Source organism: Oryctolagus cuniculus, chromosome 11 (genome assembly GCF_051225735.1).
Source record: "Oryctolagus cuniculus isolate XC-2025 breed Fujian yellow rabbit chromosome 11, ASM5122573v1, whole genome shotgun sequence".
Lineage (NCBI taxonomy): Eukaryota > Metazoa > Chordata > Mammalia > Lagomorpha > Leporidae > Oryctolagus > Oryctolagus cuniculus.
Genome location: NC_142877.1, coordinates 74406893 through 74430841, shown reverse-complemented (window position 1 = coordinate 74430841; position 23949 = coordinate 74406893). Strand labels below are relative to the sequence as shown.

General features: G+C 41.3%; 1 protein-coding gene across 7 annotated transcripts in view; it reads right to left on the bottom strand.

Moving 5' to 3' along the window:
* The window catches only part of TBC1D15 (TBC1 domain family member 15), a 72653-nt gene extending 49298 nt beyond the window's left edge, over positions 1 to 23355 (bottom strand). For 3 of the 7 annotated variants that reach the window (XM_051845670.3, XM_051845672.3, XM_089308731.1), the window contains exons 1-3: positions 23309 to 23355; positions 1693 to 1791; positions 1210 to 1284 (exon numbers count right to left, since the gene is read on the bottom strand). In XM_051845670.3, coding sequence (XP_051701630.1) covers positions 1210 to 1284; positions 1693 to 1791; positions 23309 to 23338 — 204 coding nt within the window. In that variant the 5' untranslated portion in view covers positions 23339 to 23355. The other 4 variants (XM_051845671.3, XM_070052639.2, XM_089308728.1 and 1 more) reach the window with 3 other exon arrangements.
* Positions 23356 to 23949: the final 594 nt, after the last annotated feature.

Here is a 23949-nt window from a genome sequence, read left to right as displayed (position 1 = left end):
TGGTTCAGGAAGCTGTTGGGTCCCTGTCACCCATGTGCAAGACCCAACCTGGATTCCTGGCTCTTGGTCTCATCCTGGACCAGCCCTGGTCAGGGCATTTGGGGAATGAATAAGCAGATAAATATCTAACCACCACCTCCTATTCTATGTGTAGCATAGAAACACAGAAACACGGTATCCACTATGAAAGAAAGTGAAGACAGAAAAACCCCCAGTAAAAGTACAAAGGAAATCCAAAGTAAACAACAGGAAAATTTATGGAAAAATGGCAGGGTCAAGTAGTTACTTATCAATAGTCACCTTGAATGTAAATGGCTTCAACTCTCCAGTTAACAGATACAGACAAGCCAAACAGATTTAAAAAAAAACAAGAACCTTATACATGCTGCCTACAAGAAACACATCTCACCAACAAAGATACATGCAGACTGAAAGTGAAAGGATGGGAAAAGATATTCCATTCCAACAGAAAGCACCAGAGCATGGTGCTGTCGTGTAGTGGGTAAAGCCGCTGCCTGCAGTGCCAGCACCCCATGTGGGCGCCAGTTTGAGTCCTGACCACTCCAGTTCTGATCCAGCTCTCTGCAATGGCCTGGGAAAGCAACAGAAGATGGCTCAGCATGGGAGACCTGGAAGAAGCTCCTGCCTCCTGGCTTCGGATCAGCTCCAGCTGTTGTGGCCATCTGGGGAGTGAACCGGTGGATGGAAGACCTCTCTCTCTCTCTCTCTCTCTCTCTGCCTCTCATTCTCTCTCTTTGTAACTCTTTCAAATAAATAAATAAATCTTTCAAAAAAAAACCTCCATCAACTGATGGATGCATAAACAAAATGTGATAACCAATAAAATATTATTCTGCACGCACGCACACACAAATAAACAGATGAACCTTGAAATCACTATATAAAGTGAAACAAACCAATCACAAAAAACACATATTACATACATATTGTTTAAAGGTAATGTCCATGGTAGGACAATTGTTAGAAAGTTGATTAATAGTTGCCACAGCTGACTACTAATAGAGTTTCTTTTTGGAGAATGGTGGGAATATTCTAAAATTAGATATTGAAGATGGTTACACAACTGTGGCAATATACTAAAATTTAATGAATTGTATACTTTCAAAGGATGAAGTATGTGAATAACGTCTTGATAAAGCTGTTATTTAAAAAACGGTATTTCCTCATCATACTTTTTTCCTTAAATACCTTTCTAGCATAGAGAACACTAGAAGAATCCAATGCATCATCCAGTGGTCTCCAATCCACTATTACTTCAGCATCCTGGAGGAAAAAAATGTGAACTATATTTAGTATTCAGCAATATGCTACATTCTTACCCACTTATTTTTTATTCCCTAAATCTAAAATAAAAATTTACCTCATCAAATTTCAGCATTTTAAGTATGCTAATATATGTGAACCACTGTTTGACAAATTATACATATTTTTTAGGTTCTTCCTAGTTTTAACTGTATTATTATAACTTCTACACAATAAATTGAAAAATATTCCTTGTCATTTTACTGGTTTACCTGAAGAATTTCATTTCTATCATTTCCCTATTAAATTTACAACTATTGTTAAATTACACAACTGTATCTTACACACGAAGATCAACCTTTCTGATAATGCCCCAAAGATGGACCACTACCAAAAACTATTCAATTCTAGTAAATACTAGAAACTTACCTTTTCTAAAACACGTAATATTCCTGAAATCAAGCTGTCTTGGTCATTGGTCTTTCCACAAGATGAGTGAATATATACTCCTTCCTGTTCATATATAATCTAGAACAATAAAAATAAGATTAAGCACACTATTTGTATTCAGTATTATTACAACATTGTTAAAAATTCTTTTAAGATTTTATTGATTTATTTGAAAGGAGAATCACAGAGAGAGGGAAAGAGAGAAAGGTCTTCCATCTGCTAGTTCATTCCCTAAAGGCTGCAAGGGCCAGAACTGAGCCCATCCAAAGCCAGGAGCCTCGGGGCCTCCCAGAAAGATGCAGGGGCCCAAGCACTTGGGCCATCCTCCACTGTCTTCCCAGACCATAGCAGAAAGCTGGACCAGAAGAGAAGCAGCCAGGACGCAAACTGGTACCCACATGGGATGCCAGAGTCACAGGCATAGGCTTGGCCTACTACATCAGCCCCATTTGTTAAAAATTCTAAAAGATATTTTTGTATAACATTTAGCCAAGCTTTCAACCATAAAATGCTTGGACTGCAAGTGTTTCAGATTTTGCTTTTTTTTTTTTTCAAATTTCAGAGTATTTGCATACACATAATGTTGTAGAGATGGGACCCAAGTCTAAACATGAAATTCATCTATTTCATGAAGATCTTACACATATAGCCTGAGGATAATTGTATATAATATTTTTAGTGTGCTTTATTTTGACTGTAATCCATCACATGAGGTTGGATGTAGAATTTTCCACTTGTGGCATACGTTGCTACTGAAAAGTTTTGGATTTTATAGCATTTCAAGAGTTCAGATTTTTCAATTTTAGGGATGCCTAATCTGTATTTAAGGAATATCAATCATCAAAACATCAAACATCAAATTTGAAAACATCAAATAAAAACTGGACAGATGTTTGCTTTTTAGCTTAGTGATAATTAAAATCTTGATTTTTTTCATAATCAAAGATGTCAGATTAACTGCTGTGTGTCTCAATATATAAATTCTTAAGTAAAATATATAAATACTTAAGTAAAAGTATTTTTTAATACTTTTAATATACTTTTAAGTAAAAGTATATTTTACTTAAGTAAAATATATAAATACTTAAGTAAAAGAATGCATTCAAACCTGAAAATATCCAAAAACAGATGAAATACAATGAGGAATCAATACTTCTCTCAATTATTCCCATAATAGCACATTTTCATTGTAGGATCACTTTGGTGTGTATTTTAACATAGTGGCAAAGAAATGCAGAAAAGGTTAAGAAAATTTATAGTAGTGATGAGGACTACAAGGAATAGCTAGCATAAAGTAGTTCAATTCTACAAATATTTACTATGTGTTCTTCTATGTAAAAGTATTCAAAAGACTACAAATCATGAGCATGATGAAAATATGACCCTTTAAAAAAGTGCTACAGGAATATAAGAGAGACTCAGGAATTTATAATGAAGCCTTATTTTTTAAATGCATAATGTCCTAAGTTAAGATTTCATCCTGGTTATTCATTTCATACTATTAAACTTTTTTTTAATTTTGAAAATAAGGAAAATAAAATAGTCACTTCCAGACATAAGTACATTTGACGTGTTTAAGTTTGGAATATGGTGTTTTTCCATGTCCACAGATCATCCGTTAATATAATCACGTTAACTCTTCAGAATCATGGACCAGGAGCTGGCGCTGTGGCATAGCAGGTAAAGCCGCTGTCTACAGTGCCAGCATCCCATAAGGGCACCGGTTCAAGACCTGGCTGCTCCACTTCCGATCCAGCTCTCTGCTATGGCCTGAGAAGCAGTGGAAGATGGCCCAAGTCCTTGGGCCCCTGCACCCATGTGGGAGACCCAGAAGAAGCTGCTGGCTCCTGGCTTCAGACAGTAGCAGCCATTTGGAGAGTCAATCAGCAGATAGAAGATCTCTCTCTTTCCGCCCCTGCCTCTCTGTAACTCTTACAAATAAATAAAATCTTAAAAAAAAATAATCACAAGTCCACAATGAAAGAGAAGCTCTACCAGAGCCAATTCACTGCCTCCAAGTTCCTAGCTGTATGGAAAAGAGCACACATGCACTTATTTTACCTAGCTTTCATGGAACACTTACGTACCAGGCACGCCACTTGTTACAACTAAATCTTCACAAGAACCTCAAGTCAGGTTCTATAAGTATATTGTACCATATCATGATAAGGAGGCCAACTGTGTGAATAAGAAAACTGAAAACGATTAAACAACTTGCCCAAGGTCAACGATACAAATAATAAGATATGGTGCAGAGATGAAAACCTAGGCAAGCTGACCCCAGAAAACTGTTCTTTTAGCTACTACACTGTGAAACTTCCACATTACTTTCACTATCCCTCTTACAACTTCGTTATGTTATTCAATTGTGATATAAATGTACGTCAGTAAAGAATATTTCTTGTAATCAAGATCACCAGAAAGTTCTGACTTCAAAAACCCAAAACAACATGGTACCTCATAGATATCCACAATTTATATGTGTCGGTTAAGAATGTAAAAATTAACTTAAAATGGCTTTTTTTAAAAGATTATTTTATCTATTTGAAAATCGGAGTTACATAGATAGAGAAGGAGAGGCAGAGAGAGAGAGAATTTTCCATCAGCTGGCTCACTCCTCAATTTCCAAGCCAGGAGCCAGAAGCTGGTGCAGGGGTCCAAGGACCTGGTCCATCCTCCACTGTTTTCCCAGGCCACAGCAGAGAGCTGGATCAGAAGTGGAGCAGCCAGGATTTGAACCAGTGTCCACATAGGATGCCGGCACTACAGGCAGCGGCCTCACCCGCTACGCCACAATGCCGGCTCCATAAAAATGGCTTTCTTTGCAGTAGTTCAGCACAAGACTGTTCTTGTGCTTCTGTTAAGCAGAAGGCAAAGACTGGGGATAGAATGAACTGGGAAAGGGTTGAAAAAAAACTTGTCGTGGCCGGCGCCGCAGCTCAATAGGCTAATCCTCCGCCTGCGGCACCGGCACTCCAGGTTCTAGTCCCGGTTGCCCCTCTTCCAGTCCAGCTCTCTGCTGTGGCCCAGGAGTGCAGAGGAGGATGGCCCAAGTCCTTAGGCCCTGCACCTGCATGGGAGACCAGAGGAAGCAGCTGGCTCCTGGCTTCGGATCAGCTCGATGCGCCAGCCGCAGTGGCCATTGGAGGGTTAACCAACAGTAAAAGGAAGACCTTTCTCTCTCTTTCTCTCTCTCTCTCTGAACCAACAGTAAAAGGAAGACCTTTCTCTCTCTTTCTCTCTCTCTCTCTCACTGTCCACTCTACCAAGAAAAAAAAAAAAAAACTTGTCGTTTGTATGGAGATGAAAAAACTTAAGCATACAGACACATTCACACATAGGTACAAAGATTGCGTGTGTGTGTGTAAATAAGAATATTCACAGCAGCATTATTTTCAATATCAGAGGGAGGGCAGAGAGTTGAGGAGGGAAAGGAGAGTATAAATCTAGATGTTCACAAATAGGAAGATGATGAAACATATCCAAGGGATATCCATTTATGGGGAATACTACTCAGGAGCTGAGGTAGATTAAATGGATGGGCAAGCAGGTAGACATACATGAGCAGATATACTAGGAAAAATCAACAGTATGATGACAGTTACACTTTTTAAAAGTATCTGATATCTGTGTGAAATAAATAGTGCAAATTCTGGAAGGACACACTTCAAACTGTTAACAGAGGCTAATTCTGAAGAATAGAATAGGGAAGACTAAAAAGGAAAATAAATTTAACTTTTTATATTAATGCCTCCAGCTTATTTGAATATTTCAAGATAAAAAGGTTTTAAAATAATTTAAAGCATAATAAATATGTTTATATATTTTAAGTATAAATATATTTATATTATTCATATAATAAAGTATATGAAAAGGGGGAATTCCAGAAGTATAAACTAAACTTTCTAGACTTCAGTTTGTCAATTTATAAAACAGGAGTTGTGTTACATTATTATATCTGACTGAGGCCACAGAATGAAAATATGAAAATTTAAATCCCTTAAAATCTCAAGCCTTTTTCACCAATGGATTAGTACTTTGTTATCTCATAGCAGATAAAAGTACATTTATTTGCCAAGAAAAGCTCATTAACAATGCAATTAGCAATGCAGTTTAAACTTCTGTGACCCTATTAACATTAAAGAGATTCTGGAACCCTAAAGAAGTAAACCCTACAGAATCAAATGAACACTTTCCCCAAAACACATTAAGCAACTCTCTTTTCCATACAATTGTTGGCCAATTATTGCCTATTTTATTTGATATTTAAGAAAAAGTTTAAAGAGTTTCCTAAGTAATTTGTCTGAGAAAAATCTAAAAAGTATTAAAGTAGCAGGCATCTTACAGAAAAAAAAAAAAAAAAGGTCAAAGCCTCACCCATTCATTTGTTGTGTTCCTTTTAAGTCCTCAGCACTTTTTAAGGGACAAATTATACATCCACAAATTCAAAATTCCAAACCTATTTGTAGTCCTTAGAAAGTAATCACATTTACTTTCTAATTCGAAGTATTAGTATTACCATTTCTATCAAAAATAGCAGATGGAATGAAATTAATAAGATTACTAATTTGTACCAGCAACTAAACCTTATGATGTCTTACACAGCCTTCCTTATCTGGATCCTGCATTCCAGGACTCAAAAGAATTGGGAAAGAAAGTGTATCTGTATAGAACATGTGCAGACTTCCATATCATTATCTCCTAAACAATACAAAGTAACTACTGTTTACATGGTATTTACACTGTATCAGTATTATAAGCAATCTAGTGGTGACAAAGTGTACCAAAGGATTACGCAAGTTATGTGCACACTATACCATAGTGTAGAAAGGACTTGAGCCCCTGCAGATTTTGGTATCTGTGGGGAGGTCCTGGAAGAAATTTTCCTCCTATACTGAAGGACAGTTATATTTTATAAGTCTTAACAGCACAGAAAAAAAAAAATAAGTTGCATCGGGACACAATTTACTTCAAATATAAAACAAGTTAGTGATAACAATAACTGAATAGCACTTTGTTTTCAAGGTACTGATCTCATTTAAATCCTATAGTATCCTGAAGGAGTCTCAACAGATCACATTCTCTCTATCTTTATTTTATAAGAATAAACTGAGACAAGAGCTATTCAACAACTTTACTCAAGACCACATACTTGGGGCCAGCGCTGTGGCACAGTGGGTTGACACCCTGGCCTGAAGCACCAGCATCCCATATGTGTACCGGTTCGAGACCTGGCTGCTCCACTTCCAATCCAGCTCTCTGCTATGGCCTGGAAAAGCAGTAGTCCTTGGGCCCCTGCACCCACATGGGAGACCTGGAAGAAGCTCCTGGCTTCAGATCAGTACAGATCCGCAGCTCCAGCGGTTGTAGTCAATTGGGGAGTGACCCACTGGATGGAAGACCTCTCTCTCTCTCTCTGCCTCTCCTCTGTGTAACTCTTTCAAATAAATAAATAAATCTTTAAAAAGAAAAAAAAACCACATACTTAAAGGAAGGAGTTAATTTCAAATTTTCTAACATGTTCATACCATAAATCTCAACTACTGCCTCAAAAACTACCAAAAATTTCTGTATGGCTTTTCTATATAAAAATAATTTCTGGAATCATTTACATGCACAAAATAATGCTGCTTCAGAACTAAAAACCAGTGGATGGAAGCACTCTCATTCTCTTTCCTTCTCTCTCTCCTCTCTCCCCTCTCTGTAACTTTGTCATGTAAATAAAAAATCTTTGTTTTTCTTCTTTTAAAAAAGTCTTTTTTAAAAAAAAGCAACTGACAGAATGGAAGAAAATATTTGCAAACCATACATCTGATAAAAGATCAATATCCAGAATATACAAGGAGCTCAAGAAACTCAACAATAAACAATCCAGTTAAGAAATGGGCTAAGGATATGACAAGACGTTTTTCAAAGGATGAAATACAAATGGCCAGCAGACACATGAGAAGATGCTCATGACACTAGTGATCAGGGAAATGGAAATAAAAACCACAATGAGGTTTTACCTCATCCCAGTTAGAATGGCTATCATACAAAAATCAAAATAAATAAATTAATAAATAAAACAAAAGAAACAGTGGTGAGATTGTGGGGGAAAAAAATACACTGACACACTGTTGGTGGGAATGGAAACCAGTACAACCACAATGGAAGATAGTATGGAGATTCCTCAGAAATCTGAAAATAGTTCTACCATATGTCCCAGCCATTCCTCTCCTGGGAATTTACCCAAAGGAAATAAAATAAGCTTACCAAACAGTTATATGCACTCCTATGTTTATGGCAGCTCAAATCACAATAGCTAAGATATGAGATCAACCCAGATGTCCATCAACTGATGCCTGGATAAAGAAAGTGTGGTATATACATACAGTGGAATACTATTCAGACATACAAAAAAAAAAGAATGAAATCCTTGGGGCCAGCACTGTGGCACAGCAGGTAAATCCACTGCCTGCAGTGCCAGCAGCCCATATGGGCGCCGGTTCAAGTCCCGGCTGCTCCACTTCCGATCCAGCTCTCTGCTATGGCCTGGGAAAGCCACAGAAGATAGTACAAGTCCTTGGGACCTGCACCCACGTGGAAGTAACTGGAGGAAACTCCTGGCTCCTGGCTTCCGATCGGCACAGCTCCGGCCGTTGTGGCCAACTGGAGAGTGAACCAGCGGATGGAAGACCTCTCTCACTCTCTATTCCTCTCCTTCTCTCTCTGTGTAACTGTTTCAAATAAATAAACAAATCTTTTAAAAAAAAAAAAAACAAACAAAAAAAGAATGAAAGCCTGTCTTTTGCAACAAAATGGATACACACTGGATACCACTATGCTTAGTGAAATAAGCCAGTCCCAAAAAGACAAATATGTTTTCCCTGATTTGTGGTAATATGCAGAGTACAGAAACACATAATGTATGAGTGAAACTGACAATTTGAGAATCGAATACTCCTGAGGGACAGTGGCTTTTCTACTTACTACTTGCTTAATTCTTCATTTAGAGGAGAGTTAAACTTGAGATTAAAAAGTAAACTGGCCGGCGCCGCGGCTCAGTAGGCTAATCCTCCACCTTGCGGTGCCGGCACACGGGGTTCTAGTCCCGGTTGGGGCGCCGGATTCTGTCCCGGTTGCCCCTCTTCCAGGCCAGCTCTCTGCTGTGGCCAGGGAGTGCAGTGGAGGATGGCCCAAGTCCTTGGGCCCTGCACCCCATGGGAGACCAGGAGAAGTACCTGGCTCCTGCCATCGGATCAGCGCGGTGCGCAGGCCACAGTGCGCCAGCTGCGGCGGCCATTGGAGGGTGAACCAACGACAAAAGGAAGACCTTTCTCTCTGTCTCTCTCTCTCACTGTCCACTCTGCCTGTCAAAAAAAAAAAAAAAGTAAACTGAAAGTACGTCATAGCAAAAGTTAAAAGAAAAATAACAAAGGAAGGAGAACAGAGGGTGAACACAAGAGGGAGGGAGGATGCGTTGGGAAGTATTATGTTCTTAAAACTGTAAAGTACACTAAATTTGTTCCCTTTATATAAATGAAAAAATATTTTAAGAAACTGAAAGGAATTCCCAGTAATACTATATAGAAGGAAGAAAACACTTCAAATGACACAACCACAGTATTTTTAAAATACTAGTAACAATACATACAGACAAGAAAATGATTATAAGTTTAGACAGCAGTTACTTAGGGTATGAGGGATACATGGAAGACCTCTGAGGAAGCTACCAAAGATCTATTTCTGATACGAGTTGTAGTTACAAGGATGCTTGCCTTATGACTTATTAATCTATGAATTAGAATTTTCTGCATGTAAGAGATGCTAAAAATCACTGATAATTATCACAAAATGTAAAGCTTTAAATAGGATTTAAATCAAATTTCAAGGGTAGTGGAGGAACAATGATACAAATTATGAAGTGAATTTAACAATGGAAAAATACATCAAAGTCAAGGATGTGTTTGGCATAGCAGTTAAATTGCCACTGGGGACACACGCATACCATATTATAGTGCCTGGGTTCAAGTTTCGCTTCCACTTCTGATCAGCTTCCTACTAATGCACACACTGAAAGGCAACAGGTGATGGATCAACAACTCGGGTCCCTACCACCCACATGTGAGACCCAGATTGAGTTCCAAGCTCCTGTTCTCAGCCTGCCCCTACCTCAGCTGTTGTAGGTACAGGGAGTAAACCAGCAGAAGGGAGATCTCTGTCTCCCTGTATGTCTGCCTTTCAAATAAACTAATTTAAAAAAAAAAAAAAGAAAAAGAAAGGAAGAGCAGGTGTTTAGTCTGGCAGTTACAAAACCTGTGTCTTCCTGTTAATGTAAACCGCTGGAAGGCAGTGGTGATGATCCAAGAACATGAGATCTACACTGAGTTCCAGGCTCCTGTCTGCCCGCAAAATGTTGAGGAAATCTGGGTAGTAAAACTGATAGGAGCACATTTTCTTTCTTTCTTTCTTCCTCTTTCCCTCTCTCTCTCCTTTTCTCTCAAATTTTAAGACTTTTTTAAAAATGCTAAACATACAATATACTCATATATGATCCAGCCACTCCATTCTTAGATATTTGCTCAAGAAAAATGAAAGCATATCCTTTTTTTTTTTTTTTTTTTTGACAGGCAAAGTTAGACAATGAGAGAGAGAGAGAAACAGAGAGAAAGGTCTTCCTTCTGTTGGTTTACCCCCCAAATGGCCGCTACGGCCGGCGCGCTACGCTGATCCGAAGCCAGGAGCCAGGTGCTTCCTCCTGGTCTCCCATGGGGTGCAGGGCCCAAGCACTTGGGCCATCCTCCACTGCCTTCCCAGGTCACAGCAGAGAACTGGACTGGAAGAGGAGCAACCAAGACAGAACCCAGCGCCCTACAGGGACTAGAACCCGGGGTACTGGCGCCACAGGCAGAGGATTAGCCTAGTGAGCCGCGGCGCCGGCAGGAAGCATATCCTACACAAAGACTTATATTCTAGTGTTCACTTTATTTGTAACAGCCAAAGTGAAAACCACACAAATGTCTACCAACAGGTGACCAGATATAACATATTATGTACTCACCCAATGGGGTATTTCTTGCCAAGATGCAAAATTAAGCAAATAATACATACAGCATGAATGAATCTTAAAGTAATTAAGGAATTATATAAGGAATTAAGTAACAAAGGAAGCCAAATTAAAAACAGAACACTCAGGATTTAATTCCATCCACAAAATATTCTGCAAAACACATTATATTGACAAAAAGAGTTCAGTGATCATCTGCGGACAGGTGAGGAGTGATTACAATGAGTCAAGAGGAAACTCGGAGGGAGCAGTAGAAATATCATTACCTTGTATTCAGATTCATGGTGTACACATACATTTAAAGTTATGAAATTATATAAATAGTCTGTTACCTGTCAATTGTACAATAAAACTGTATAAAAATAATTTACACATAAAGTCTACTGTTTTAAAATATACAAGCCTAGAAACAATAAATATGTGGAGATATTTTCACTAACAAAAACAATGAAAAAATAAAACTAAACTGATCCTGATACTGCCTCAAAAAAAAGATAAAAATCACAATTCTACTTATTTGGAAATTAGGCATCCATAGGGAACAAAAAGTAACGAGATTATTCAAGGATTTGCCACTTGGTGGTGCTAAACTGTTGAAATAAATTCAAATTTAACAAACTTTCATTAAGCAATTGTGTGCTAGACACAGCAGAGAATAGAAAGATTAAATTCTTTGTCTCTAAGTAGTAGGCAATATTACAAAAAGGGAAAAATCTTTACACACAGAATATTCCTGAGGACGGGGCGGGGCATGGGGATGTTAATGAAAGTGCTGAGGCCTGCGCTGTGGTGCAGCAGGTTAAAGCCTTGGCCTGAAGCGTCAGCATCCTATACGGGTGCGGGTTCTAGTCCCAGGTGCTCCTCTTCCAATCCAGCTCTCTGCTATGGCCTGAGAAAGCAGTACAGGATGGCCCAAGTCCTTGGGCCCCTGCACCAACTGGGAGACCCAGAAGAAGCTCCTGGCTCCTGGCTTCGGATGGGCCCAGCTCCAGCCATTGCGGCCATCTGGGGAGTGAACCAGCAGATGCAAGACCTCTCTCTCTGTCACTACCTCTCTCTGTAACTTTGTCTTTCAAATTAATAAAATAAGTCTTTTTTAAAAAAGGGCTAAAATAAGGCCAGCGCCACGGCTCACTAGGCTAATCCTCCACCTGCAGTGCCGGCACCCCGGGTTCTAGTCCCTGTTGGGGCACCGCATTCTGTCCTGGTTGCTCCTCTTCCAGTCCAGCTCTCTGCTGTGGCCCAAGGAAGGCAGTGGAGGATGGCCTAAGTGCTTGGGCCCTGCACCCGCATGGGAGACCAGGAGGAAGCACCTGGCTCCTGGCTTCGGATCGGCACAGTGCGCCGGCTGTAGCAACCATCTGGGGGGTGAACCAACGGAGAAGGAAGACCCTTCTCTGTCTCTCTCTGTCTCTGTCAAAAAAAAAAAAAAAAAAAAAAAAAGGCGCTAAAATAAAGGGCGGTAGGGGTGAGTTTTCCATTTGAAATAAAATTCTTATGCCACCAGGCTCTTATTTATTCTCAAATATTTGCTCAGATACCCAAGCAGATAAGTACATTTATAGAACTTCCAATAATGATTCGATGCCAATAGAGTACACATTTTCTCCCCCTTCGGCAAAGGAATCATGTAAGAAATAACTTATTGAAAGAGCTCCGAGGATCAGAGCAAACATTTTAGAATAAATTTGCTGACCTCTAATTCATCGAGTCAGAATTAAAAAGCAAAACTCAGGAAAACAATATAAATTTAACTCCCAACAAAGAAAAAGGATGTATTTTTGCACATTCCAACTCACGTTCACATTTCTTCCTGACACAAAAAGCTGAAAAGGGAAACTTTCCAAAATAATGTCTTTTTTACATTGTTCATACTCTTAAGTGGGACTGGATTTTATTTATGATCATTAAAGATGAAGGAGAACATTCAGCCCACAATTTTTCAAAAGATTTATTTACTTGAAAGTCGGGGTTGGGGGAAGAGACAGAGACAGAGACAGAAAGAGACAGAGAGATCTTCTATTCACTGTTCACTACCCAAATAGCCACAACCACCTGCTGTTTCCCAGCAACAGGGAGCTGGATGGGAAGCAGAGCAGCACAGACCCATACTGGCACTCAACAAGGAATGCAGGCATCTCAAACTGGCAGACACATACTGGCACTCAACAAGGAATGCCACAAGGCCCATTCCCTGTAAGCTTAGGGTAAAATTCTTGTCCTAAATCTCTGCACAAACATGGAAATCCAACACCTACCACATCTAACATTTATTCTTGAACTATGTGAATTGTGTAAGCTAATCTAAAAACAAAAACAGTCTCAAAAGTTCGTTTCTTTAAAACCCAATTGACACATACATGACAATTTAAGCCTTTGGTTAGAGAAAGCACCCCCAGGAAATGCCAGTCTTTTCCAAGGAGTATTAGCAAGCTCCACACCAAATATCTAAGGACATACTTGATAACTCCACGTGAGTTTCCAGACATCTTAAACTCAGTATGTTCTATCTAAAGCTTCTAATATTTCCAACTCTTGTCAAAGACATCTCATCTACCAAGTTATCTTAAATGCCGTTCATCATCTTGACCCTACATCCTAAGTTCATCGAAACCTCCTCTCACAAACTTTCTCTCACAATGACTCCTGATCATTTGTAGCCTAGGTTGCTAAAATAACTGTTCTCCTCCCAATGTAATCACACTCCAATAATTTGGGTAAGGTAATATTTCTACTCCAAAATGTGATCTTTATAAAATGTATATCAGATCACATCAGATCTGAGCTTAAAATCCTTCTGACTCCACCCTTTACCTCTACTGTGCTGCTCACTTCCTGGCACTCCCCGACACATTCAGACTCAGTGCCTTGGCCACTCTGGACTCACCTGCTCCCTCAAAGCCTCTTGTCTTTTTCTGTGAGCATTCTGTTCCCTCTATCTGGAGCACCATTTTTCTCCCTCAGTTTGCAAATAATTTTTTCAAATTCCTTCAAAACAGCACAGGTGATAGCCTGCCCAACAACTCCCATTCCAACTTGTCTGATTTATTAGTAATGTTTTAGTCATACCCTCAAACATGTGGTGAGCGAGATGTTGGAGATAAAAGGTATCAATAAACACACACACACACACACACACACACACACACATTGAAAGAGTTGCCCAAGGCCGGCACTGTGGTGTAGTGGGTAAAGCCACGGCTTGCAGTGCCTGGCACCCAATATGGGTACTGGTTTGAGTCCCGACTGCTCCGCTTCCGATCCAGCTCTCTGCTATGGCCTAGGCAAGCAATAGAATATGGCCCAAGTCCTTGGGCCCCTACACCCGCACAGGAGACCCGGAAGAAGCTCTTGGCTCCTAGCTTCAGAACAGCACAGCTCAGCTGTTGAAGCCATCTGAGGAGTAAACCAGCAGAGAGAAGACTTCTTTCTCTTTCTCTCTCTCTCTCTGCCTCTACCTCTCTGTAACTCTGCCTTTCAAATAAATAAATGTTTAAAAAAAAAAAAAAAGGTGCCTGACTAGGAGCAAAACCAATAGGAAACCAATGGTCATAGCAGAAAACGATGAATGCAAGGGATCCTGAATGGGATGACATTTTTAGCTATTTCTTTTTAGAGAAAAAAAAAAAAAGAAGCGAGTTCATATCACAAGGGGTTTTCAAAGCCTTGCTAAAGAATTTAGGAGTTTTCAATTTACCCTGAAGACAAACAAGAGCCACTGGAGTTCTCGCAGGGGGATGTCATGGGCAAACTTGCCTCTTCTAAGCCAGCACACTGGCTGCAGGCTCAAGAAAGAACAGCTGCAACTGAATTCACAAAGGGAAAAATTCATAGCAGCTTAAACTGAGACAGTGGCAGTGGAGATGAGGAAAGGCAGATGGCTTAGAGAAATATTTAACCAGGTCAAAACAACAGGACTTCCTGACTGATTAGATGTCAGAGGTGAAAACGAGAAGAGTCAAGGAGAGAACTGAACAGATGAGGTTATTTACTGAAATAAGGAGTATAGGAAGAAGAAAACAGATTAAAAGTTTTATTTGAAACTTGTTTATCAGTAATGACTATGGAATTAAACAAATACAGAATACAGGTGGTTGTAAAGGTAACACACCACAGAAAATCTAAGAGCAAAGAGTGAGCCTTTGAGATATACATCGTAGTACAATTCCCAGTGAAGGGCAGATTGCAGGACCAGTATTGTTTCTTAAGGACATCAGTGTGCCAAAGAGTATCACAGAGGAGACAGGAATACTTTAGCAGTCTAAGACAGAATGACCAAATCAATGATTTATCTTATACCAATGACTTCATATACCTGACAGCACAAGAAAAGGTATAGAAATTTCATGAGGATTTTCTTCCACCAAAAGGTGAAAAGGGCTGGATTATAACTTCTCATCCAGGCCCAGAATCTATGTCTCATCAAAGCTAAGATTTAACACTTCTTCAAAAATGGCCATCCTTTTATTAATTCACAAGTTGAAATCCTTTAAAGTTGCAAGCTACCATTCTATGTGAAGAATAGTCCATGTTTAACCACCATTGTAGCCACAGAACCCAGCACATAGCAATCAAATGCATGTTAAATAATACCAGAAAAAATAAAGATAACATACTCATATCCTAGGTAACTGTATTACAAGATCTAATCCAAGGGGAATAAAAAGGAAAGCCAATTATATACTAAGAGTATTTTTATCTTTCTAAAACATGTGGATTTCTCACAGGACTATAAGCTAAACTAAAAGGAACTAGATGGGGGCAATTTTAAGTTGCAGAATAAATTCTCAACAAAAATGACGTAAAACAAATTCTGATTAAGAAAAAAAAAAAACAGCCAATTTCCCGATTGCTTCAAGTTATTTCCAATAGAACAAACTTCCAATATAATTACAGAAGAACCTATAGTGAATGGAAATGTAATATAATGGGATTTTTAACTCAAAAATGAGAACTAACAGTGGGCCCATCTCTCTCATTCTAATCCCCCCTCAACTTCTTCTCCTTTCTTGCTCTTTACTCTTCACTGAACACTTATTATGTGCCAGGATCTAGGCTAGGTGCAGGTGAAACATTGCAGGATCTGATCCCCTGACAGTCACTCTCCGGGCCTTCAGAATATAAACTCACTGAAAACAGCACCCAACTCAAGGACAAAGAACTCATGCTGCATTTCTCACTCAGAGTAAAGAGGTGATTGCTGGTGAAGGTTTCCTTCTGAATACCTGAAATCTGCAACCCCCAAGGAAAATGGTTTTGTGATTATCTCTAATGTATGACAGATATGGTCAAGAGCAAACTAGGTGCTTGAAAAGTATTTGCTGAATCAAAGTAACTGTAACCATCAGGGCACTAGTATGAATGCCAGAAAGTACAACACACCATGTCCTTTTCTCCAATTCTGTGGTAGGTAAATTCAGCTCGTTCCATTAATTCACTTCTATTCATCTGTCAGGCAGGATGGCTTTACAATGTCCCTATTCCTCCTTTCAATATTCACAACAGGATGTAAATTCTTTACCTCTATTTGATTGATTGTTAAAATATATGGTCCCATACTTACATAACAACACAGAATAGTTAAAATCCAAAAACTCAGAGTTTTAATCAAACACAAACCCTCTTTCAAAAACTCATCTCAGGGGCCGGCGCCGTGGCTCACTTGGCTAATCCTCTGCCTGCGGCACCAGCATCGCATATGGGCTCTGGGTTCTAGTCCCGGTTTCTCCTCTTCCAGTCCAGCTCTCTGCTGTGGCCCTGGAGGGCAGTGGAGGATGGCCCAGGTGCTTGGGTCCCTGCACCTACAGGGACCAGCTGTAGCGGCCATTTGGGGAGTGAACCAACGGAAGGAAGACCTTTCTCTCTGTCTCTCTCTCTGTCTATAACTCTACCTGTCAAACAAATTTTAAAAAAAATTTTTTTTAAAAAAACTCATCTCAGAAAAACAATCTAATGCCAGCACTGTGGCGCAGCAGGTTAAGCTGTCACTTGCAACACCAGCATCTCAAATGGGCAGGAGTTGAATCCCGGCTGCTCTACTTCCAATACAGCTCCCTGCTAATGTGCCTGGGAAAGGAGCAGAGGGTGATCCAAGTATTTGGGCCCCTGCACCCATGTGGGAGACCCAGATGAAGTTCCTGACTTTGGTCTGGCCCAGCCCCAGCCATTATGGCCATTTGGGGAATGAAGCAGCAGGTCGAAGATCGATCTCATTCTCTCTCGATATCTCTCTCTCTCTGCCTCTAACTCTGCCTTTCAAATAAAAATAAATTTACATATAAATTTACATATAAATTTACATAAAAAAAATTTTTTTTAAAAAAACTCATCTCAGAAAAACAATCTAATGCCAGCACTGTGGCGCAGCAGGTTAAGCTGTCACTTGCAACACCAGCATCTCAAATGGGCAGGAGTTGAATCCCGGCTGCTCTACTTCCAATACAGCTCCCTGCTAATGTGCCTGGGAAAGGAGCAGAGGGTGATCCAAGTATTTGGGCCCCTGCACCCATGTGGGAGACCCAGATGAAGTTCCTGACTTTGGTCTGGCCCAGCCCCAGCCATTATGGCCATTTGGGGAATGAAGCAGCAGGTCGAAGATCGATCTCATTCTCTCTCGATATCTCTCTCTCTCTGCCTCTAACTCTGCCTTTCAAATAAAAATAAATTTACATATATATATATCAGTCTTATAATTTACATATATATATATGTACATATATATATATCAGTCTTATAAGCAAGACTGAATAGATTCACACATGCTAATAAAAACCCTTGAGTTTAGCCCAATGATCAGGAAGCGGGGCGAGCGTTTGGCCTAGTGGTTACCATGAGTCCAGGTTTCACTCCTAACTCTAGCTTCCTGTTAATGCATTCCCTGGGAGGCTACACTGACGGCACACACGTAGTTGGTCCCCTACCACCAAAGTGGGAGAGATGGGTTGAGTTCCCGGTTTCCGCCCTATCCTGGGGCCATTGCAGGCACTCAGGTAATGAACCAGTGGATGGGTATTCTGTATCTCTGCTTCACAAAAAGAAAGCTTTTTAAACATCAGAAAATTAAATACATCATATTGTATATAACCCTACTCATTAGCATAAAATCAGCATATTAGGAACACTATGGGGTTTTTTTGCTTTCACCAAAAGGGTAAGTATGTTGTATAATCACACTCACTGTATTATATAGTGGAAAAAACTCATGGAAGATCACACTTTGTTGTAATCACCTGAAACTGGTTTTTTATTTTATCATGGATTATGCAATTCTAAAAGTTGATCACATTTCCCTTTTTATTTTGGGATTTTGTGCTACTGGAAGTAACTTGAAGCAGTTGTCACACGCTAAAGTATAACAGTTTATTCAATAATCACAATTCCAGTTCCAAACTTCACTTTCCTAACTTTCCATTTTGCCTGTTTCCAATTTATTTTAACTATACGGCTTTTATATTTGTTTGCAGCCTTCATTTCTTTACAGAAAATTGCTAGCATAAGACTTACAGGCTCTATAAAAATAAGGAAATAGAAATCTCTTGAAATATTGTACTGTAGTCCAAGCATTAACATGTAACAAGCATTACATGTTGACCAAAGAAGAAAACTTCCAGTGTAAGTAAACATTCAAATATTCCCAACCAATACTAACTTTATAATCTTAAACAAATGAAAGGTCTTCCTCAGTAGTATCAAGAGCTAACAGTTACTGAACACCAACTTAAGGCCATGCTATTCTAAATGCTTTGCAATTAACTCCTCATTTCCTTACAATTCATTACAGAAGTATAACTATTATCCCCATGGGGAAACTGGGCAAAGTCACACAGCTACAATGCAGTGGGCTTGGGTTTGAAACTAGGCAAACAGGCCCCATATCTCCTTAACCAATGCCTTATTGTGATGGCTTTTCATCCACAGTCAAATATTATATGTCTTCTAAATCAAGATATTTTTTAAATTCCTAAAATAACAATGAGAATTAGAAACAATTTTGAAAGCAAAGTTCACACCCAAACCAATAAAGTACTCCAAATCTTTACATTTCTGTTTTTTGTTTTTTTGTTTTTTGTTTTGACAGGCAGAGTTAAACAGTGAGAGAGAGAGAGAGACAGATCTTCCTTCCATTGGTTCACCCCTCAAATAGCTACTATGACCAGCGCACAAAGCCAGGAGCCAGGCGCTTCCTCCTGGTCTCCCATGCGGGTGCAGGGCCCAAGCACTTGGGCCATCCTCCACTGCCTTCCCCGGGCCACAGCAGAGAGCTGGAATGGAAGAGGAGCAACCAGGACAGAATCCGGCGCCCCAACAGGGACTAGAACCCAGGGTGCCAGCGCCGCAAGTGGAGGATTAGCCAAGTGGGCCGCAGCGCTGGCCACATTTCTGCTATATCTAACCATGATTTGCTAGAAAACATCTATGTGCCAAACTTTGTTCTAATATATTAAGCCATTAATTTTCATATCAATACCATAAAGTAAGTACTGTCATTACAATAAAGATGAGGAGACTGAAGCAGAGAGGTTAAACAATCTGACTCAAGAATTAGTTTGGCTACAAAATTCGAGGTTTTTTTTTTATTTGACAGGTAGAGTTATAGACAGTGAGAGAGGGAGAGACAGAGAGAAGGGTCTTCCTTCTGTCGGTACACTCCCCAAATGGTCAATACGGCCGGCACGCTGCGCCGATCCAATGCCAGGAGCCAGGTGCTTCTTCCTGGTCTCCCATGTGGATGCAGGGGCCCAAGCACCTGGGCCATCCTCCACTGCCTTCCCGTGCCACAACAGAGAGCTGGACTGGAAGAGGAGCAACTGGGACTAGAACCCAGCGCCACAGGCGGAGGATTAACCAAGTGAACCACGGTGCCGGCAAAATCCGAGTTCTTAACTACTACCTTATCCCATATCTCCAGATGACAAAGATTAACTTCTGTCACTTCCTGACACTCAAAGTTCAAAGCAAACAAAGTTGAAACAAAAATGACTCTGCAACCTAGATTTCAACACTGAGCAACTCCAATTCAACAAAGCTGGTAGCTAGCAGCTGCACGTTTTTTAAACTATTACAGGTGATTATTCTGAGCTTTGGTTAACCATCTACTTTACAGGGCTTCTAAAACAGACAGTCTTAATTAAACTTTCCTGGGGAGAGAGAAATAAACACACACACACATTTCTTCCTCTTCTGTCTCAAAGAAGCAAGACAGGGAAGCAGAAGTATAAAAGGTAGCATGTCTTTTTAGGGCACGAAAGCCAACTTTATTTTTTTAATAGTGAAAATAATAAAATGATGGATTTTTGTTTTGAGATGTATTTATTTGAAAGGAAGAGTGACAGAGTGAAAGAGAGAGAGAGAGATCTTCCATCCACTGGTTTACTCTCCAAATGGTCACAAAAGCCAGAAATTCTATTCAAGTCTCTTACATGGATGACAGGGACCATCTGCTACTGGTTTCCCAGGCACATTAGCAGGGAGCTGGATCAGCAGGGACTTCAACCAGTACTCCAATATGAGATGACAACTTTGCAAGCTGTGGTTTAACCTGCTGTGCTACATGTCTGCTCATTTTTTCAAATCAAAAGACAATCAGATTGCACATTAAAAATAAATAAATACCGAGCCGGCGCCGTGGCTCAATAGGCTAATCCTCCACCTTGCGGCGCCGGCACACCGGGTTCTAGTCCCGGTTGGGGCGCCGGATTCTGTCCCGGTTGCCCCTCTTCCAGGCCAGCTCTCTGCTATGGCCAGGGAGTGCAGTGGAGGATGGCCCAGGTGCTTGGGCCCTGCACCCCATGGGAGACCAGGAAAAGCACCTGGCTCCTGGCTCCTGCCAGGATCAGCGCGGTGCGCCGGCTGCAGCGGCGGCCATTGGAGGGTGAACCAGCGGCAAAAAGGAAGACCTTTCTCTCTGTCTCTCTCTCTCACTGTCCACTCTGCCTGTCAAAAAAAATAAATAAATAAATAAATAAATAAATAAATAAATAAATACCTCCGGAGGTAGTACAGAGAAGGGATTGTGGGCACCGAATGGAAAAAAAGAAAAATCAGCAACAACATAAGACTAGAGGTAGAGGCCGGCGCCATGGCTCACTAGGTTAATCCTCCGATTGCGGCCCCGGCATCCCTTATGGGTACCAGGTTCTAGTCCCGGTTGCTCCTCTTCCAGTCCAGCTCTCTGCTGTGGCCCGGGAGGGCAGTGGAGGATGACCCAAGTGCTTGGGCCCCTGCACCCGTATGGGAGACCAGGAGGAAGTACCTGACTCCTGGCTTCGGATCGGTGCAGTGCCAGCTATAGCAGCTATTTAGGGAGTGAAACAATGGAAGGAAGACCTTTCTCTCTGTCTCTCCCTCTCTCACTGTCTATAACTCTACCAGTCAAATAAATTAAAAAAAAAAAAAAAAGACTAGAGGCAGATAGGTAGATTAAAGGTTTGAACCACATACTGAGAGTAAAGAAGACACAGCAAATTTAAGAAATCTCTTCAAGGTAAAACTTGCAGGACTTGGTTTTTGATTAGATAGTGCTATAGAAATGGTTGCTTCCAAATTTGTTTTACATACCACCAGACAAATGACGACTCCTTTAAACCACCCCTGAATTCACTGAAGGAAGACTGTGTGGATTCTACTCATCATTTTAGCATTATTTGAGAAAGGTTTTAGCAGAGAAAATTAGTTTCAGTGGAGTTACGGGAACAGGTACGAATTTGAAGTGAATAAGAATATGATAGTTATATAATATAAAACTAATTTTAAGAAATCAGACTACAAAAGGTGGCAGCTGCAAAAAGAGTTAAAAAAAAAAAAAAACTTTAAACTTCACAGCTCTACTTCATCAAATCCAAACCTGTAAAAGGGAGGTATGATTTACATGGTAAGGATCCCCTCCTGGAAAGTAGACTAGAACAGTACACATGGAAAATCAAACAGGATAAGCTTTTAATTATGTGGCAAGTCAAGCAGAAGATCAGCATCCATCCTCTATATAAAAAGACCAAAAACTAGAGTGGCCATTTAGCCTAGCAATTCAGACACCTGCCTGGGTTCAATTCCCAGCTCCAGCTTCTCATCCCAGCTTCCTGCTAATGCAAACCCTAAGTAGCAGCAGTGATGGCCCAAGCCACTGAATTCCTACCACCCACATGGTAGACCCATATGGAGTTCCCAATTCCCAGCTCTGGTGAGCAACAGGAGGTTTGTTTCTCTGCATCTCAAAATAAATAAAAATGAAGATGCAGAGAACCACAAAGAGAAAAAAAAAAAAGGAGAGAGAAACTGACAAGAGCCAAGAGTAACCCAATAAAGGATGTCCAATCTACAGTTTAAAAGTACCAGTACATACAAGTTTGGCATCTTTGTTATATTTTGTTAGTTGCAAGTATTCCGAACAACTCCAATAAACATAATCCTTGACAACACCTTTGCAGATAAATTTGGCAGCATTTTGCAGATAAAAATGAAGAACAGGGAAGTCATAACTGCCTCGATTTCCAAGGTCACACTTCAGGCTAACAGCAAAACCAAGATCATATTTACTATTCTGGTACCTGCTCTAGTTATTTCAGACCCCAAACCAAACACTGTCAAATGATTCAAAACGGGGTGGAAGACAGCAGGGAGCACATGAGGCAACTCAAGGAATAGAGGAAGCTATCTGCCACGAGTAAACAGTCTCTGGGGTTCAATGAGTCATTACCAGTCAGTCCCAGCTGTTTATGAAATACCTCCGCAATGGGAAACGCTGCCAGTGACCTGTCATAAACCTGAGTGCCCTCAATATGCGTAAGATGTGCCTTCGGAATGTGAATGTGCGCTCTGCGACGCAATCGCCTCCGCACCTAATCCTAATGCCTCACCAACCAGGTGTCGCTGACCACGTCTACCCTCCCACCCCGCCGCCACGGAAACATCCCAGAGACGTCTAGGAAGAAGACACTTTAACCACCGCCTTCCCATACAAGCGTGGAATGGCGGCAATCTCCAGCTCCCTCACTGCTCCCAACCTTCAACCAACTTGGCAGATTAGTAACACGGACTCCAGTATACTCTTCTCTTCCAAGCGCACAGCTGCCTGGGGCCATATATATTCAGCTCCTTCCGAGGGGGAGACCACGGACACCTTCGCCAGAGCCAAGCTAAGGGGCAAGTGAGGCTGACGGCCTCAGAGGCAGAAAAGACGCTGGAGTCAAAGTAGACTTAAGAAACTAGAGTCAGGGGAGAATGAGTCAGGTTAAAAGTGAGAGCGCCATGGGAAGCACCTGTGCCTCCGTAAAGACAATACGCATAGACGCTTCCACGCTCCGGGGCAGGGCAGAGCTGATGAGCGCGGAGGCCTAGCTGGCCTTGGAGCAGTTGCCGGGTCTCCGTCCCCAGCTGAACCGGCATTCCTGGGGAAACAGCTGACACCACCAGGCCCGCGGTTCTCCTCCACCCGCCCCGGGCTGTTCCGATGCAGATAGGTCCTCAGCGCCCTCCCCCGCCCGCCTCCGGGCAGCAAAAGCGCCCGCGTTCCAGAGAAAGGCAGGGGTGTTGCCCGGGGCCGTTACTTACCTTCCCGCTCACAACACCCGCCGCCGCCATGTTTCCTGCGCGTGCCTGGTGATGACGTAGCAGAGCCTCACGTGTCTCTCCGGCTCACAACAACATCCGGCAAAACTAAAAATGACATCCGGGCTGGCAGGGGCGGGGCGTGGCCGTCTAGGCGCGGAGGCAGAGGGCGGGCCGGGAGGAGTCGCCCGACGCGTACGTGTTCAATAGAGGCCGCCTGGGAAGGGTCTGGTTCAGGCTTGCCCCTGAGCGGGTCTGTTTTTCTTAGCAGGAGCCCCGAAAAGAAGCGCGTTTATGTTGGGGTTTGCCTGGGGGCGACGTTCTGACCCTATAGCAGGCCACGTCAGTTTGGTGGTATGGAAAAAAAAAAAAAAAACACACCACATTGGGAGCCAGCAAATGGGATCCTGGCTTTGTGTCCGTAGGCAGGCTACGAACGAGCTTTGAGCCCCGGTTTGTTCATTGTAAACTCGGGATCGTAGCCTTATGGGAAGGATTGAATTACCCCCAGTTTTCAATCCGAGGGACTCACACAGACTTTTCCCAACCATGTATGATGACCTTCAGCAAGGTTTTTTGATAGGAACTGTGATAATACCACGCCCTCGTGCTCCGGAGTCTGTAGTTGATAGCTCCTCCAGTTA